At 45.1% G+C, this 20,287-nt stretch overlaps 1 protein-coding gene across 1 annotated transcript; it reads right to left on the reverse strand.

Moving 5' to 3' along the window:
• Window positions 1–5,627: 5,627 nt before the first annotated feature.
• Window positions 5,628–12,155, reverse strand: LOC4335015 (L-type lectin-domain containing receptor kinase IX.1). Its single transcript, XM_015780499.3, has 3 exons — window positions 11,199–12,155; window positions 8,531–9,068; window positions 5,628–6,566 (listed from the first exon to the last, which is right to left on the reverse strand). Exons 1-3 carry the CDS (start codon window positions 12,094–12,096, stop codon window positions 5,927–5,929), a joined length of 2,076 nt encoding a protein of 691 aa, XP_015635985.1. The 5' UTR covers window positions 12,097–12,155; the 3' UTR covers window positions 5,628–5,926.
• Between the last annotated feature and the right edge of the window lie 8,132 nt (window positions 12,156–20,287).

Below are 20,287 nucleotides of genomic sequence, written 5' to 3' on the forward strand. Positions count from 1 at the left end.
GTATTTAAAACTTGCTAATAAATCTATCTTTTACACATAGCAAAGTCCTAAGGGCTTTCATAGCACGTCACAAAGTTTTGGTGGGCTTCACATGCCACCTAGACCAAGAACAATGTTAGCCACATGTTCCACAGTGCAAGTTCCTTATAGTTGTTCCCACCAGTACTACTTTACTTTTCACTTTTCCCCTTCCCTCTCTCTGAAATTTTTACATTTTGGTCCTTTTTAAAAACTTATTTTACAAATAGACCCCTGGGAAAACTTAAACCGGAAATGGTCCTTTTCGGGGCGCCAGAGTGGCTGACGCTGTACCCCAACATGGCGGCGCCAGCCATATTGGCGCCGAGCCCGTGCCACCGTGGCACTAGGGCTGTCGTGGAGGTGCTGACTAGGCAGAGGGGGGCGCTAGCCAGAGTGGCGCCGCCCCTCACACCACAGCGCCAGCATGGCTGGCGCGCCCCTCCTCTGCGGGCCCCACCATCTTCCCCCCCCCTAAAAATTTTCGCCAAGTCTATTCTGCCTCCGGGCAACGGCTAGCGCCCCCCCAGACCGCGGTGCCAGGGTGGCTGGTGCCGCCCTCCTCCCCCGCCCGAAACCCTTTTGCCTCCGGGCCTCGGCTGGCGCCGCCTCATGGACCACGGCGCCAGGGTGCATGGCGCCGCCCTCCTCCCCCCACCGAAACCCTTCTGCCTCCGGGCCTAGGCTGGCGCCGCCCTCATGGACCACGGCGCCAGGGTAGCTGGCGCCGCCCTCCCCCCGCCCGAAACCCTTCTGCCTCGCGGCACTGGCTGGCGCCTCCCTTCCCAGCCACGGCACCAGGGTGGTTGGCGCTGCCCTCTGCCTCCCTGCAAATTGAAGATCCATATTGCACAAATGTACCAATTCACAGTTCGCAATTCAAATCACAATTCACAGATTCATACAGACTAAAACAAGTTCCAATTGCACAAATCACAATGCCAAAAGTCCATCATATAGTCCTCACATAGTCCATCTCATATTCCACACATCAAACAATGCCAAAAGTCCATCACATATTCCACACATCAAACAATGCCAAAAGTCCATCACATATTCGACACATCAAACAATGCCAAAAGTCGATCACATAGTCCTCACATAGTCCATCACCTTTTATATCACATAGTGCACCACATATGTCATACTACCAACAAATAGATTAACTTCATACAAATCACTTCTTCCATTGGCGCCGAATTGCTTGCGAGCCCGGAGTGTACCTACATTTGAAAATACAATGTTTAAAACATATTAAAAACAAAATGAGGGAAATCAAATAACATTTTAGAATGGTAAGCTCATTTTACCTCTTTTTCGCTGCCCGAGTAGATCGCAAGTTGTATTGCGTGGGTTGCGTCCCCTGAGGTGCGTCGGGAAGCTACGACATGTCTATCTCCTCAGTGTCTGGTGCGACGTAGTCCTCATCCTCGTCGTCGTCGTCGTCATCGTCATCGTCGTCGCTAGGTGGAGCCGGCGCCTTCCCCTTTCCCCTCCCTTGCGGAATGCGTGACGATGATGAGCCACCAACTTCTTCACGCTCTTCTATCCTGATGGAGTGTCGAGCAGTACTTGGACGCGCGGATTGAGGTAGTGGTGGTGGTAGTCTCCACGGTTGGTACACGTCGTCCAATCCAACCGACCTGCAACCTAATCTTGCTACAAGTTTCCGGCACCTTTGACGAACTTTCTGCATTTCAAAAAAAAAAGAAGTTTGTTAGGCATAACTCAAGTAATGCAAAGTGCTAAATAAATTTTACCTCTAAAACATTGCGGAGTGTGTTCTCCGTGTCCTCACCAATAAAAAGGGGTTCTAGGGTTACCCTTCGATCTACAAATTCAACCAATAAAAACGAAAAAAAAGAGGGGGGAATGGAGGAGTCTACCTTTCTCTTCGATTTCTACAAAAAATCCCGCGAAAAACGAGTTCAAATGTAGTGGATTTGAGGTGGGGAGGTGAGGGGGAGAGAGAGGGGGAGAGCTGCTGCTACTCAGCTTGGGCTGGTGCTTGGGCGAAAATGGGAGTGGGGAGGAGAAAGGTGGTGGGGCCCACGGGGTTTAAGGGATCGGCCCACAGAGAAGGGGCGTGCCAGCCATGCTGGCGCCGTGGTATGAGGAGCGGCGCCAGTGTGGCTGGTGCCCCCATTCTGCCCAGTCAGCACCTCCACGACAGCCCTAGTGCCACGGTGGCACGGGCGCGGCGCCAATGTGGCTGGCGCCGCCATGTTGGGGTACGGCGCCAGCCACTCTGGCGCCCCAAAAAGGACCATTTCTGGTTTAAGTTTTCCCAGGGGTCTATTTGTAGAATAAGTTTTCAAAAAGGACCAAAATGTAAAAATTTCAGCCCTCTATCTCCCCCACAGAGAGCCGGGCGGAGACGGCGCCGGGCCGAGCAGCGACGGTGGTGCGGCCTAACACTCGCTGGAACACCACCCCTCCTCCTCCTCCCCCTCCCCTAACCGAAGCTCGGCGGCGTAGTACCGTTGGACGGCGAGGTCAGCTGGCGGCCGTCTGGGTCGGAGCACCACCTCCGCCATGCCTCCCCTCCTCCTCCTCCTCCTCCTCCGGCGTCGCGGATCGACTGAGAGCGCAGCCTCGACCTCGAGCTACTCTCCCTCTCCCCTCTCCTATCTTCGCCTCTGCCCTCTCCTCCACCCCCAACGACCGCGGCGGTGGCGTGGCCCTCGAGCTCTCATCTCCCCCTCCCCCCTTCTTCACCCTTTCCGGTCCTCGTCCGCGGTGGCAGCATCGCCATCGCTGGCGTCAGCCCGGTCCTCGTCCGCGGTGGCTGCGCCACCGTCGCCGGCGCTGGCCCGGTCCTCTTTCTCTCTCTTTCCGACGAGCTCAGTGGTGTGCATGCCTCTCCTCCATCTGTTTTTTGAAACTTAAACATATATTGTACAACGCCAATGGGTAAGGCTTAAGGCAAAGAGCCAACAAAAACCGCAGAAGAGAAGACTGCATTAAGATCACAAACTTCGTATTGAAACTAAGCAGCAGAGGAGGTGCAAATCGACAGGGAGCTGCGGCAATGCCGCGACGATTGCAACCTTCGGTCTCCTTTGGCGTGCAGACTGCTTGACAAACCTGTAATCCCCTTCAGTCGCCTCCACAGAAACTGCACAAATTGGAGATTTGATGTTGAGCCGTAGATTTTGGTGTAGGCTTCACCGGGCTCAACCAGAATTCACCATGGAGTTCGCCGTTGAATCTGAGGAGCTTGAGCTCAACCCGAACAACAAACCCTGCATGGAAGCTGCTACAAAAAGAAACTACGAGAATGAAGGAACCCAAATCTAGCCACTCAAAGGAAGTTAAAAGTTCAACTAATGGCGAAAGAACTATTGTCTTCTTGGGTCAACGGGCAAGGTTGGGGAAGAGGAGACCTGCAAAAGAGGGCTTGAGGAATATGGCTTGGGAGGGCTATCAACCACTGAATCTTGAGGAGATGGGTGGTGGAGGTTGAGCTTTGGGTGTATCAGAGGTGGGGTCAACAATGACATCGTCACAGCAGAGGGCGACCCGAGCCACAATGGCATCGTCACAGGGGGCGGCGAGCTGCAAGAACGCCGCCGCCGTCCCAATCTACCCGAACCACAAGCGGATCAAACCTCCTCCACACGGGCCTCCTCTAGCTTGGCCTCCTTCTCATTCTCCACGCTAGTCTTTGAGGTATGCAAGAGATTGAATATCCGGCAGCTGTAACGCCCCGATTTTCGTTCGGGATTAAAATCATTTAATAATGCATTTTCTAGAATTTAAATAAAAATTAAATCAATTTAATCAAGTGAATTATTGAGGAAATTAAAATTTCCTTTAAAAATCATTGGCTGGGAATATTTTGTAATATTCTTTGTGCCCTAATATACTCTCTGAAATTTTCCGCGAATTTTCGCAGCTCAAGAAGTAATTTTAATAGCACAAAGTTCATTTAATCAATTAAAATATAAAAAAAACCAAATAAATCTCTCCTTCCTCCCTTGGGCAATTTTCAGCTCAAGCCCTCCTTCTCTCTCCCGCGGCCCGCGTGCTTCCTTCTCTCGGGTCGGCCCAGCTCGCTCCACCCTCCAAATCTATTCCCCCCCTCTCAAACCGGCCTCTGCTCTTCTCAGGACGACAGGTGGGACCCGTGGGCCCCACCTGTCATCCCCAATCCCCAGCCATCCCAAGCCCAACCACGCCATGCCGCCATACCGCCCACGACGCCGCCGTTTTCACGACCTCTCGCTTGCGCGCTCGCATCCAAACCGAGAGCAACCGCAACCCCTCCACCTCCTCCACACTCTCCCCACATTTCCCCCAAAAATCGCACCGGGCGAGCTCCATTTCACCCACAATTTCGCCCACGTCGCCGGCCGTTGCCGCCCCAAAACCGCCACTCCTCGACCTCCCTGTTGCTCCCTCGCGCCATAAAGAGCCTCCCCGTGCTCTCCTCTCGCATTTCCCGTCTTCCCCGCGCCCTCTCCCGCTCTCCCCTCGCCAAGCCGAGCCGCCGCCGCCCGCCGGAGCTCCCCAGCATCGCGTCGTCGCCGCTTCCGCCGCCTCTGCGTTGCGCCAAAGTCACCTCTGGCTTCACCACTCCACGCCGCACACCGGCTGCCCCACCGCCTCCCTACACCATCCTCGCAGCACCGTTTCCACCGTGCACCCAAGGCCGCCGCCGCGTTCGTTGCCTCTAGCCGCGCGACTCCGCCTCTCCGGTTGACCCCACTCCGCGCCGCCGCCACCTATAGCGTCGCAGCGCCTCACCACAGCTCAGCGTCCCCCTCACTCGAGCTCCCATCGCCAGTGCCTCTTATGTATGTATTTACGCTTTATTTATGTTTGGATCTGTTTATCACTTGTTGTATTGTGTACCCTGGTTGGTTCTGGACAGGGATTTAATACATATAATAGTCTTGAAATATGGGTTAAATTTCTGGGCGTGACAGCAGCGTCAGCAGGACTGCTCCTCCTGCCACTCCTCTTCAGACTTCGGATCTAACTTGTCAACCTCGTCCTCAAGGTTCAGGCCGACGCTGACGTCAGCCGAAACCTGGCCCCAACCAGCACCGTCACCATCACCAACTCCGGCAACCATGGGACCTAGCCGGCAAAAACTTAACATGGGAAAAACCCTACTTGCAGGAAGAACCTGACAACAAGGAACTAATCTAACAACACTATACTAGTAGGTAAAGGTGGATGGACCCCTCCTCCAAGCTTCGCCGGTGGCGAACTGCCGGAATCGAAGGTGGAAGAGGGGACAGAGGGGAGGATTTTGGAGATTTACTGTAGCAAGGGGAAAGGGGAAAGGGGAGAAGATCAACCGTTGTTCCTCTCCTCCAATCCTCTCTCTCTTCCCAGAGGACACGGGACACGAAATTGTGTGGGCCTAGAGCAGTAGTTTTGACGAGGAACAAGTAGCATATTTTGGCTTTCCGTGTTTGGTGAATCAACCAAATGTGCTGAGGTGGAGGGGAATCTACGAGTTGGCCGGTTGAGGCTGAATGATACCTCAGTGCACTGTGAATGGCCTAACAGCAAAGAGAGAACATATGCAACATGAAAGAGAGAAGCACGCTAGCTAGCGCACGCTGCACGTGTTGTTACAGAGAAAAAGAGACTAGAGAGTAGAGTAGGAGAGCGTTCGAGTTTTTTTCAACTTGCATTGGATCAGTTGAACCGATCTGAAGTATTCTCCTAAGTGCACAGGTTACTTGGCAAGTTTTTTTTTTTAAAAAAAAAGGCAATTACATGATAAAGTGACAATATGAGAATGTGCACTCAGCACTCGATCAGCAGCTCTTGTAAGAACCAAGCATGCGTGCGTGCTTGCTTACGAGATATTGTCGAAGTGCTGGTCATGCATGGCTCATTGTATTGTGTCCCAACTCAGTCGATCGTGACAAGCATAACACTCACCCTGCTACCCTGGAATCAGCAGTGGTGCCTCATCACAGTCATAGCGATTGCCCGCCGCCGGCGCACTGGAGGCGTCTTCCTCTGTCGTTGATGCCAAAGTAGTGTTGACGACGATCAAGCTGTTAAGGTCAGGCAACGGTCCGTCACGCTCCAGGACATCCATAGCTTGCCGCATAGAAGGTCGGTGTTGAGTCTGCAAAGCAGAGCACCAGAGCCCCAATACGATGACACGCTCTATCTCCCTCATATCAAGGCCACCACCCATGGTTAACCTTGTATCCGCCGCCTCGACAACATTGCCACCGCTTCGGTATAGGTCCCAGATTTGCTCCCTGTGCCTCCTTGCACAGGCGATCTCGAGAAGGGCAATGCCGAAGCTGTACACGTCTGAGCTACGCTTGAATGGGACCTTACCATGTTTCAGACACTGTGGATCAAGGTACCCTTCCGAGCCTATGGCAGTTGTCAGCAACGTCGCATTGTCTTGGTTTGCCATCCTCGATAGGCCAAAGTCGGCGAGCTTGGCGTTGAAATTTTCATCCAGGAGTACATTGCATGGTTTGATGTCTCTATGCAGGATATGTGGGTCGCACTCGTGATGTAGGTAGAGCAGGCCCGATCCAATGTCCTTGGCTATTTTGTACCTGTTTGATCATAGTTAGATAGCTACATAGATTGGCCATAAACATTCTTAGTTAGTTAATTTAATGCCAACAGAAACCATACTTTCGAAGCAACATATTGTAGTTGATTTTAATGTTGTATTTGTCGATTTTTTAAGACAAGCCATGGTAGGATTGTAATTTATGATTTGTTAATAAATTTGTTGAGTGGAAGCTGCATTATTTAACTTTGACAAATCGGTGTGTATCCTATTTGGAAAAAAAAAGAAAAAGATATGATTACCTAAAAAGTTTTGCATATGATTTACCTAGACATTGTAATGTTAGCAAAAACACACAAGATAATTGATAAACGAACAAACTGAGTACAACTCCATACATATTAATTTAGAACTTTAAAAATTATTATATTATGAGGCATACTTAAATATGAGTGGTTCCTAAAATCTTGCATGCATTAAGAAGTGTTCCTCTTTAATAAAGAAGAGGGCACGAAAAGAAAAAAGTCATTAGCACGTGATTAATTAAATTTTAATTTCTATAAAATTGAAAAATATATTTATCTTACATTTTAAAACAATTTCTATACATATATAATATTTTCACACGAAACACGTTTAGTAATATGACAAACGTGCTAACAGAATGTAAGGTGCAGTATGTATTTGAGGAAAAGAACACCAATCTTAGGTGGCTGGTAATAAGATATAAGGGACCTAAGTGAACTTATTCCTATACTTATTACACTAGAAAAACGGTTTTTACGAACACCTCTAATTGATTGCAGGTAGGCTAATAGAACTTTTGTTTGTAATAAGATTTGGATGGTGTCTAGTAACAATTCATCAGTGAAAATGAACCTATTTTTCACATACAGGTCTCTAGTCAGGTCTAGTAAGAGATCCGTAGGTGAAAACCATTTCAGAGCACACGTCCTTTGCCATTTTTTTCTTTTTTAGGTCCTCCTCACTCACTCCCTTTCTCCCTCGGCTTCTCGTCCTACTCCCTCCACCTCCGCCTCCTCTCTCAGCCCCTCTCCTCTCCTCCATCTATCCCTCCTAATGGCCAAAGCGAGGCGAGTAGTAGGCGGATGCAGGGCAACGCCAAGATTGAAGCACCGGTGGGTGCAGGGCGTGCCGTGATAGGAGAACTGGGTCGGCGTGGGGTGTGCCGCGACGGGAGCAACTGGCCGGCGAGGGTCAACAGCTTGTCAAGCGGATCCGTCACCTCCGGCCCTGTCAGGGTAGATCCATCGCTGACAGCGAAGGGTTGGGGTGGCAAGGGCGGAGGGCAACCACGAGGATGATGGAGGGCTCAGGGGCGGTGGGGTGGTGCAGTCCACCGCAGCCAGATCCGACGCCGACAGCATAGAGGTGGGGGCGATGGGGCGTAGGGCGACCAGGATGACGGCGGAGGGTTGTGGGATGGAGGGGCGGTCCTTCAAAGCTAGATCCACCACTGCCGATGGAGCGGCGGGAATGATAGGGTGCCCCAAAGATCCCATGCAGGCGGCCTCGCGATGGCTGGATCCCATGGCTCCAGCACTTGGACTGGTTGATCCGCGTGGCACCAATGATGGCATCTTTGGGGCAGTGTTGTATTTTTCTTATTACTAGAGATGGGATATAGGGTTTGTTGGAAATGGGAGCTAGGGTTTGTGCATTATTTTTTTTTTTGAAATTTATTTTGCCAATTTAAGTTTTGCAGACGGGCAGCATAATGTACTCGCGTGCGAAAATCCCTTTTTCGCACACGGTTGTGTAAAAAAGAAAACCTTTTCTGCTAACACAAGCAGTTGCTTTGCCCACGTGAAAAAATGTGTTCGGCACGCGTGGAAAAATTGTTTCTCTAGTAGTGTTAATTTCAAATGTGAAAAATAATAGTTTAAAAAGGGAACTTAAAGCAAAGACGATTTGAAAAGATGAAAACAACAGAATATATGTTAGGATGAATATAGTATATTTTCTAAAATGCGCCGATGTCACCTTGTTTGCCAAGAAAGTACTTCTGATGACTCGCTTTTGTACAAGTAGTCGTTGAGGTTGCCGTTCGTCATCAATTCATAGACAAGGAAGAGCTCATTGTTCTTCTTACTCCAGAAACAGCTGCACATGAAACGGAGAATGTTCCAGCTGTGTCCCCGGGAGCACCAACCAAAAAACTTGACGAGATTCTTGTGCTTGGCTTCGCTGATAGTGCGGACTTCGGCGAAGAAGTCCTTGTGTCCTTCGCTGGACTCCCTCACAATTTTCTTCACAGCAACTTGATGGTCCAGCAGCTTCAGGTGTCCGCTGTACACTGCCCCAAAGGCGCCCTGCCCAAGCTTGCGATCCTCCGAGAAATGGTCGGTCGCAGCTGCCAAATTGCGGTATTCGAACCTCCTGGCGCCGCCTGTTCCCTTGTCGAAGACATTTCGAATCCTTTTCTGCTCCCAACAAGAGAGTAAGAACCACAAAACTAGCGCAAACACTAGAGCTCCTCCAATGATCAGTTCAACCAGCAACCGTGCTATATTGTGTGTATCTGCACATGCAAATCAATAGCAGTATATAAATTTCAATCAAGCTAAACATATTGGTAAGTCCAAAATTTCAGTGCTATGTTTATGTGCAATTTCAGTTTTCATTTGATCTGCAATTCTGTTATTGTCTATGGTTTTATTTTGTTTTATTATAAGCTTGATTACAACTACATCATCATCTAATTGTTTATCAATTGTAAATTTATTTCATGCTTAAGTTAGAATAATTTATGCTCAACTTTAACCTAAGAAGAATAGAGTTTGTTTATGAAGAGAATGTAGGATATGATTAGAGTTATTTGATTTTGATCCAATGGATGAGAAAAAACTAGTGCAATTTTCAAAATTTTCATTGAACAAAAATGTGGATAAGAAATAAACATTAATTCAAAAATAGGAAATAAAGGGGAAGCAGAAAAAGAGTAAGAGATAAGAAAATGCACATTGAAAAAAAAGGAGAAAAAAATTCTAGCTATATAGCACAAGGATCCCATCTAAATCAACTAAAACCACCAATAACTTAGAGTACCAATTAATTGTTTCCCCAAAAAGAACTAGGACTTCTCATCAATACCACAAAACTGTGTATTTTTTCTCTGAATTCCTCATTTGCCCTTACCTCATGTTCCTATTTGTCTTTCTTATCCCAGAATGGAGAAAGTATTTTGGTCCTCGAGTGAATATTCTGTCGCGGGATCAAAAACCGTTCCAACATCATTATAAAAAATTCCAAAACAATTTGGCAACATTCATTCATGGTCATTTTAAGCCTAAACTCAATTCACTCATTGAGATTAAAAAAAAGGACAATTCCATTTTATCTACAGTACTGCGCGCGCCTCTCTATGATAGGCCGATGCACCCCCATATACAACCACCATCTCACTGTTGATCTGGGCGACTCCGTGGTTGGGCGTGCGTGGAGCTCACGGTCGGCATGCTGCTTAATAGTGGTCACACGCACGACAATAGCGGCATGCTGGTACAAGCAGGATTTGAAATTTTGAAATCAGCTTTTCTGCCGAGGGGAGGGGAGAGGGGGGGGGGGCAAAAGAACCGAAATTTCGAAAATTTCGGATTTTTTTCGTCCAAAATTTTTTGAAATTTTGACTGGTTTTAAATGAATTTGAATAAGATTTGATAAAATTCACAAAAAAATGCAAAAAACCGAAAGTTTCGGGCGAGATGTGAGCATTTTTTGGGGGGGGGGGGGGGCCGAAATTACCGAAATTTCGGAAATTACAGAAATTTCAAACCCTGTGTACAAGTCCAGTAGCTATCCGAGGCCTCATGGCCGGGCAACCATGCAGTGGCGCTGGGCTCGGTTGACATCTCTTCATGCAGAAATTATAAGCTGCTTAATAGTCGCCATAGAAGTCTCCATGGATCTAGCATGGATGTAATCTGGTGGAGAATAGGCTTAGTTGCTTTTTCTATTTTGTAAGTCCTTCCAAGAAATTTAGCCATCTTAAAGGAGCCTCATTGCAAAACTGCCTGTACTTGTACTTGATATGTATCTAATTATTTACGATCAATAAAATGTAGTTCTAAAAGAAGACCTGGTGGAAACCTGGACTAGAACGAAAAAACAAAAAACAATCGATTTGTTGTCAAGTCAAAAAAAAAAGGGGCTGAATTTAGAATTTTCGTAATATTAGTCAGGATTTCGTCGGTTTATCAGCGGTTTCCGTGAAATTCGTTCGTGAGTGGTTTTTGATTCAATATCGGAATTATGAACCCTGAGCACGATGAAGAACCAAACGAGGATGCTTGCGGCTAGTCCAAGATTAATGTCATCATGTCATATTTTTTGTGTTCTTGGATTGAGGTGAAATATCTGTTACCCATGGAATTCTCTCGACAAGAAATTGAGCCTATATATTACTACCTCCATATTTTAATGTATGACGCCGTTGGTTTTTTATCCAACGTTTGATCATTCGTCTTATTCAAAAAATTTATGTAATTATCATTTATTTTATTATAACTTGATTCGTCGTCAAATGTTCTTTAAGCATGACATAAATATTTTCATATTTGCACAAAAATTTTGAATAAAACGAATGGTCAAACGTTGGTCGAAAAGTCAACGGCGTCATACATTAAAATACGGAGGGAGAATTATCACGTACCTTGGTGTATTAGCGGAAGGCTTGAATTGAAAGACCAGGACAGTATCTGGCAGATCTCCACGCATCCGGCGGTGGCTGCAGAAAACCCCACAGCAACCTGCGGGCCGGGCGGAGGTGTGCCCTTGAGATGTTCTGTCAGGTTTGCACTCACCACCTGAGCGTGGGCCGCGGATGATGGATGGTCAAGAAACCGAAGGTAGGCGACCAGCATCCCTGTGCTGCTGTTGAAGACGATGTCGGCTATCATTGTCCCATTAAGGGTTACGTTCTTTGGCAAGTATGTGGTAATGGCAGAATCCTTGACAGAGTTGATGTCGATGGCGATGTGGTCGGTCTTTTCCTTCGGGTCATTGTCAAATCCGATGCCGATGTCGAACTCGACGGCGATGAACCGATCATCCGGGGCGATATTGCTAGTGGTCGTCTTATCAGTGATGAGTCCGAGGTTGCCCCCGGCCGACCTGTACGGCACTTTAGAAGGGAAACTGGCGAGGAAGAAAGCCATGCCATCACCTCTGCATGTACCGTTGCCTTCGATGGGCCTGATGGCGAAGGTGAAGCTCGTGGAGAAGCTGGCCACCTTGCTAATGCGGCCGTTGGCTGCTAATTGGTAAAGCTGCACCGGATGAGCATACGACATCCGGCCACCGCGCCTGCAAACCTGGTCGTTCCAGGTGCAGGTGAGTTCTACCGGCGCCCCAGCTTTCTGCGGCTCGATCGCGTCGTCCTGGAATACGAGATCTTGGCGGTACGTGGATGGGTGGTCGGCTGAGAAGTTGAAGCTGAACACAGGTGGCGCTGCTGCTGCTCCAGCGATGAGGTGATCAGAAGCATCAAGCAGCATGGAGAGTAAGAAGAGGAGGAGGCCGAGGTAGCCAGGGCGGAGGAGCTGCGACATTGCTACAGCTAGCAACAAGAGTACGAATTCGGCATTAATGTGATTGATGGTCTAATTAGCTATGGCGGCTTGGCCGAGGGTACGTACTTTTATAACCATAGACAGATGGAATCCCACCTACTCTCCTGTCCTAAAATTAGTTAACTTGGTACAAAACGTGATACACTCTATTATTATGGATCTGAACAGGTCTAGTAGTATTAGAATTAACGTTATATCATATACTCCATCCGTCTCAAAAAATGAGCATTTTTATAACTAGAAAGATAGCCCGCGCACATGCATGGGCTTTTAATATAATGTTGTTTGAATTTTTGTTAAGAATATTTGCACGCGGGTGATTTTTTTTTCTTGAAATATTCTTTGATTCTATTCTAAACCTGTTTGACGTAGAACTTGCGCCCATCTAGGATTTATGCATCTGTGGCATGCACTCTGCATTTCTACTATATTATTAGCACAAAGGTTTAATGCATGCCATAGTGGATGCCAGCGTGATCAAACCTTTTCAATCATCCGCCTTATTCTAAGTTACAAGGATATACTAGCTAGGTACGCACTGCATGCATGTGCTTTAATTTGTAGCCATGTAATAGAAATAAACTATGGGAATTAATTAAAGGTAACGCACTCTCATCTATAATTGTTTTGTACAACTATATCTGAGCACCACATGAGCATCACTACCATTCCAGGGAATGGGATAGATCCCCAGTTGCTTCTGCTACATCTGGATTTACTAAAAGTGCTATAGCTCTTCCACATGCTCCAAATGAATGTAGGTAGTTACTCCTTCCGGTTCAGGTTATAAGATAGTTTGACTTTGGTCAAAATCAAACTGTTTCAAGTTGATTAAGTTTATATATAAATATAGTAATATTCATAATACTAAATTAGTTTCATCAAATCAATAATTGAATATATTTTCATAATAAATTTGTCTTGGCCAAACTTAAAGTAGTTTGACTTTGACCAAAATCAAAACGTCCTATAACCTAAAACGGAGGGAGTAATTTCCATTGAAAGATGCCATCTTCATAAGATGGCCTAATAGCAGAGAAAACACAAGTATAAGAAAATATTGTTATTGATTTCATATACATTGTTTTATTAATTATCTCGTAGTATTTTAAGTTATGTCATCTTAATTGACCCCAGGCTGTATTCAGTATTAAAAAAAAATTGAAAACATTACAAGGGGGTCAAGAAATAGAACTGAACTTTCCACATACACAAAAAAAGAAGAAATCTGAACATATTTTACTCCCTCCATTCCAAAATATGAGGCACAACCACCCTTAACCCAAAGACAAAAAAATAATTATTATCATCTTGTAGTTTGGATCATCCTACTAAATATAATGCATGCGTCCAATAGAATTAAATAACATGAGAGTGGAGGATTTTAAAAAAGTAATAATTTAATGGAGAAAATGTCATAGTTAATTGCATGCTTGCATGCATGCCTTATACTATGGAACATTTAGAAAAAGTGGTTGTGGCTTATATTATGGAATGAGGAAGTATAATTTTGTAGAAATCTGAAATAGGGAGCCGTTATAAATTAGGTTAATTAGATCTATGCCATTAAATTTTTTTTGGTTTTGAAATATACCACTACTATTTGCGTATTTGTAACGATGCCACTGCTGCTTTTTTTTAATTTGAGTGGTGCCACTAAGATACGTATTTTACATGTATTGAACAAAAATACCCTCATCTTCTACCTCTCTTCTCTATCTTGTCCCTCTCTCTCTTCCCGTTGCTTCTTGCTCCGCCGCTCGCTGCTGCTACCGCCGCCACTTGCCACCAAGCCGCTCGCTCCGCCGCTTGCCACCGAGCCGCTCGCTTCGCCGCTGCTGCCTGCTGCCGCTCGCCGCCGCCGCCGCTGCCGCTGTGCCGCTTCTGCCGCCGCCCGCTGCCGCGCTGCTGCTCCACAGTTGCCATCGAACAGGAAGAAGGGAGAAGAAGGGGAGAAAGAAGAAGATGGGCAATTACGTTTTTTTTATCCATTGCAATTACGTTGTTTTTTTAAGCCAACATTCACCTCCCGTGCGTTGAATGAAAAAAATAAACACGGGAACACTCATTCTATTTCGCGCCAACGGTAAAATGGGATGCGCCAAATTGAGCTGGACGTGCCTCAAAGATATCCGTTCGTGCCAATGAGAAAAATAATATTCGTGGCAACAGAGTTCGACGCGCACAGACAGAACGTAGGTGGATTTCGGTGTAACCGTGAGTCCTCTCTAAGACACGGTATGCGCTTGATGATTCCCGAGTTTATTGCTCTACGCACGGTAAATTACAGTGTGACACCCGGTATTCGCATGCACACGGGAGCCTTCCCTTCACCATTAGTGTTGGTTGCAAGCCGCATGGCATTTCCAAGGGCTCGCTTTACATAATTTTGCTTAAAGACCGGCTTTACGCTCCCCTTCTAAGCCAGGATTTCGTCTAGTCTACCAGGATAGCCATTGGCATCGCCCGCATGGTTCGACAATGTCTTGTAAGTTCGCCTGTAATATACTTGTGAAGGTCGATGCCAGGAACCATCGTTGGGTGTTTCACCATGAGGAACAGGAGGTAGTTGTGTTGGATCGTAATGGGCTAGCCAACCTTGCGTGAAACGATGGTGCCGCCGGGGAGGAGATAGTCATGGAATTGCCAATGCGGAGAGCTCCTTCTTCGGAGAAGAAGCCTATGCGGCTAGGTGGCCACACCACTCCCTGACTCCTCTTTGCCAGAAGCCTTCATGGCAGCTGTTGAGAGAGGTGCTCATGCACCTCAGATGGGGATACGCCAAGCATCCTTATCAGGGAATTGCTATGGCAGCTATAAATTTTATAGCTGCCAGCAGATGGGGATACGCCAAGCATCCTTATCAGGGAATTGCTATGGCAGCTATAAAATAAGGATGCTTGGCGTATCCCCATCTGAGGTGCATGAGCACCTCTCTCAACAGCTGCCATGAGGGCTTCTGGCAAAGAGGAGTCAGGGAGTGCTTTCTTCCAGAAACAGATTGCCGGACTAGCGCCGGTGCTGGGGTTGCCATGGGCAACCCTTGCAGCGAGCAACACCACAATGAAAAGATGCATGCTTATCGATGGTGTGTGGGATTTGATGAGAGGTGATGGAGGTCTTGCGTTTATATAGCCTCAAGGGAGGTTGTGGGTGCAGGTGATCCTTAGCGATCATATTAGATCCTAGCTTACACCTCCTTGTCACCCAGTAGGACTAAAATAATTAAAGGCCTGCAGCTCAACCGTCATACTTCCGGTATTTGATAATCAGAAAATAAAGTGTTGGTACTGTACCACTGAGTTGGCATCCTTATGTATTGATATAAAAAATGTATAAGTGGCCAGCTAGCTATTGCGAAAAAATAAGTAGATATATACAAGTCATTATATAGCTAGTAGTCTTGTTCCTAACACCCTATTCCTGCTAGAGTTTTTGTGACTGGCCGTCATAGTAGTGTACTTCTCATTATTATTTTTTTAAGTGATCCGTGCAAGACAGTGCGAAGTTTCATATTGTTATACCAGAAAAAATTATAAGATTATAATCCTGAAAGAGACAAACAAACACACACCACCTTTCCTTGCTACTAGCTTCTCACACGATGTCAAAAACAAATGAATAGGCACTTGTACAAAACCGGCCACTGCTAAGCATGACCGATCACCGCAAGACCTACCTAGCTAGCCGGCTGTCGTCCAAGTGCTGTCTCCTGGCTAGCCCCTACAACCTAACAAGTCGGCACCGCTGCCTCCAACTTTGGACTGCCCTTTGCGCCTCCTGCCTTCCGTGCTGCGCCGTCGAGGGAGGCCTTGCCAAGCACCATCGGGGAGGCCTAGCCACAGGTTGTCCAGGCCGCGGGAGAAGCCACAGACGCCTGCTGCAACACTCTACCTGCCTTCCGGCACTGCCGGTCAGGTTCTGTCCGCCAGAACAACTCCCGTGTCGCTTGGATGTGCTCGAGCTGGCTACACATCTATCACTGCCCCGACTTTCACTAGTGAGCCACCGCCTTCCCCGTCGCAGCATCGTGTTGTCGTCCCGAAATCCTTGACATCTCGCATGAACCCTAGAGGCGGTGGTAGTGGTGTGGTGGCAGGGGTGCAACGGCAGGGATTGCCTCCCATGTCGCCGCAGCCCTAGGTTCGACACGGGAGCTTGGCTAAATAATTGGTAGATACCCCTGATTGATTATTTTCACTTAATCCAGATGGTTCTACGCCGTCAGGAAAACCCATTTTCTTGTAATGAAGAAGCAAGCAGTGTTGCATTAGAATATATTATGCAACCAATGATGAATATAAATACGTTATTTGACATTGGAAAAGTGAGATGCGAAGGGCCGGATATCACTTGTTCGCTGGTTAACAATTCTGATTCTGTCACTAGCACGTAAATGAACAAGCATGGGAGGTTTTCGCAGCCATGAGCAACGATCCTCTTTGCACCCAAAAAGAATGACCTGGCCATCTGCTTGCATGGTTTTCCACCAGCGAAATAGATGTTGACAGTTAATGTACGTATACATTTGAGAGTTTCGTATTATAGAGATCTGGATTTGTTAATTGTCCATTTGCCCTGTAATATTTTTTATTTGGCTTGGATTGGAGAAGAAAATACAACATTTTATGTTCTTCATTGGCTTGCTATTAATTGAGCAGTCGCAACTTTAATTTTATGATGATATTAAATATATATATATATATATATATATATATATATAGTAAATTTGTTTGGTGCTCCATGGTGCCCGGGCACCATTGTTGAAATTGAGTATATACCCAATTCAAATGAGTATGAATCTTTTTCAATTACTTAGGTATTAACATTAACTACTTTACTAACTAATTCAAAGCAAGTTTGAACTGAATTTGAACTTGTTTTTGTTAGATTTTGATTCTAGGTATATAGCATCCATACATATAATTAGTTAGGTATGTAATCATGGATTGTGAAATAAAGTTAAATTTGAGTTGTTTTGTTGATAGGTATAGGTATGAATCGAATTATTATAACTAGGTATATACTCACAATTTGAAATTTTGAAAATTTTGAGTGATTTTATACATTAGATACCATGGTGCCCGGGCACCATGGTGCCCCATATGAGTGTCCTATATATATATATATATATATATATATATATATATATATATATATATATATATATATATATATATATATGACGAGGTAACTATTGCACACAAAAGATGTGTATATATAGTAGTCTTACTCATAACACGATCTTTCTATTAAACCTATCGTGACATTGTCTATTGTACTCGTGATGTTTTTTCACTTAATCCCGATGTTTTCCCGCCATGAGCAAAACTGTTTTCGCGTAGTGATGCAGGGAGTGTTTCATGTTAGAATATATTATGTCACCGATGATGAAACTAGCAGATACGATCGATATTTAGCATTGGAAGAGCAAGATGTTTTCGGTTAGTGATACAAGGTTTCGATTTGAGTTTCAAAGTTGAGAAAATAAAGTATATACATTTATGAAGCAAACAGGGGCCGATCGATCTAGCATGGGGGTGGCGGGGTCTCAAGCCCTCACTATTGGCGTGAGGACCATGGAGCCCGCACGAAGCCCTCGCTAAAATTGTTTGCTCTATGCAGATTTAAAGAGAGCTATAGCTTTGTTTAGTTTGTTTAGATCCGTCGCTGGAAGCAAATAGTGTTGCGTCAGAATAGATTATATATGCAACCGATGATGAAAATTATGTTATTTGACATTGGAAAAGGGGATATGCAGAGGCCTGGATATCACTTGTTTGCTGGTTGGCCAATCGATCAGATTCTGTCACTAGCACGTAAATGAACAGGCATGGCAGCTTTCGAAGCCATGAGCAAGGATCATCTTTGCACCTAAAAAAAGACCTGGCCATATGCATGCATGGTTTTCCACCAGAAATAGATGTTGACAATTAATGTACGTATACATTTGAGAGTCTTGTATCATAGAGATCTGGATTTATTGTCCATTTGGCTTGGATTGGACAAGAAAATACAACGTTGTTTTATGTGCTTCATTGGCTTGCTATTAATTAAGGAGTAGCATCCTTAATTTTATGATGATATTAAATAGGTCTATATCTCTGCTATTATAAAAATTAAAGAAATATAGATCTGTGTTTGAGTATGTCATCCGTGTTTGAGTCGGTTTTTAAGTTCGTTCGCTTTTAGAAATATAGATCCGTGTTTGAGTTGGATTTTAAGTTCATTTGTTTTTTGGAAATACAAAAGAGTCGTATAAGAAATCTTTTTAAATAAACTCGCATGCTAACTTGAGATGAAATATAGACTTCTAATTGAAGCCTATGATTTTCTTAAAAAAAATATCCAAGCGAATTCCCCCTAGCTAAACCATATAACAACAGCAAAATTAAAATGGTATTTACCCGTTGCAACGCGTGGTATTGTTTCTAGTGTACCCCCTCCCACCTCCCATCCGTCCCCACCTCCCTCCCTCCCACGCCCCCTCTTCCTCTCTCCCTCCCGTCCTCCCGCGTCCCCTCTCCCTCCTCCCATCGCTCCTCCCCTCCCATCACTCTTCCTCTCTCTCCCTCCTCCCCTCCCATCGCTCTTCTTTCTCCCTCCGTCCTCCCACGCCCCCTCTCCCTCCTCCCGTCGCTCCTCTCTCCTTTTCTTCTTTTTTTTTCTCTCCCTCCTTCTTCTCTTTTTTAAAAAAATTAAAAATAAATTGGTGAATTCAAGACTTGAACCCATGATCTCATGGTTCATGGCGAGCACTTCTAACCAAATCACCATATGATGATTTGTTAACAAATCAATTATGTACCTGTAATAATCATACCTTGTTACTATGATTCGACAGTAACATTATCGCAGAAGGGTAGTAACATCATATGTTACTGCAAAAATGTATAGGTTGTTACTGTAAACTTTATAGGTTGTTACTGCACTTTCAGCAGTAACAGAGAACATGCATAGTAACAGTGGCCCTATAGTAGTAATGTTTTTTAGATCTAGAGTATTTTAAATATCAATCTTTAGAGAGTACTAACGTACATGTCATGTCTTATTTTTCTAACTCATTTGCATCATGGCGTTCATAAAAAAAAAGTTCTTAACGAAACTAGAACCATAATAACTACTTTTTAACGTTGTTACTGCGAAAAACAGACGTGTTACTGCATATTAGCCGTCGTGTTAATACGCTGTTCCAGTGAGACGAGGACTAAAAAAGAGATAAATCTCAATCTTTAGAGAGCAATATCTCTCACATCATATCTTGTATTTCCAATCCGTTTGCACCATGAAGTTCATAAAAAAACGCTTAACGAAACTAGATCCATCATGGCTACTTTTTGACGTTGTTACTGCGATAATGTTGTCTTGTTACTGCAAGATGACCGTCCTGTTACTGCACGATTCCTGCAAGACGAGAGCAGCAAAGTGGTGGGTAGGGGAGGGAGTGGTGGGCGGGTTTGACCGGCGGGAGGACACTTTGACCAAGGTGGGAAAGGGGTTTTGGGCCCTAGGGAGGGTGGGGAAGGTGGGATTGGCCCATGGGAGGGGGGTTTACAATAGTTATTCTAGGGGAGGGGTGTACAATAGATTCACTATATATATATATATATATATATATATATATATATATATATATATATACACTAGCAAAAGTGCCCGTGCGTTGCACCGGGTGATTACGGAGTGTGTATATTGACCAAAATTGTTGTTTAGTTTAGCAAAAGTGCCCGTGCGTTGCACTGGGAAGCGCACAGATCAGTAAAAATATGCAAATTAATTAAAATACAAATTCGCTGAAATATTTAGTATTTTTAAGTAGGTATGTGTATAATTAAATAAATTTACAAGTAAAGCAAGTGCGAGAAATAAAATGACATTGTTAAATTTAATTTTATTAAATTCTCCATGATTAGTTACGCTCTTTGGAATTTTATTGGAATTTTCAGAACTTAATTGCTAATTTTAATAATACAAATATCATTTAATAATTATTTAATTGGAAAAAGAAAGAAAATCCTTCCTTTTAGGTTTGCTTAGAAATAAACACATTTAATAACTATAATTATAAATGCTTCTGAAAAAATGAAGCACTAACTTCTCTTTTTTTTTTCGGCCTGAGGGACCTAATACAGACTTATTTCTGGCCTGAGGGACCTAAAATAGACTTATT

Source organism: Oryza sativa, chromosome 4, assembly GCF_034140825.1.
Source record: "Oryza sativa Japonica Group chromosome 4, ASM3414082v1".
Classification (NCBI taxonomy): domain Eukaryota; kingdom Viridiplantae; phylum Streptophyta; class Magnoliopsida; order Poales; family Poaceae; genus Oryza; species Oryza sativa.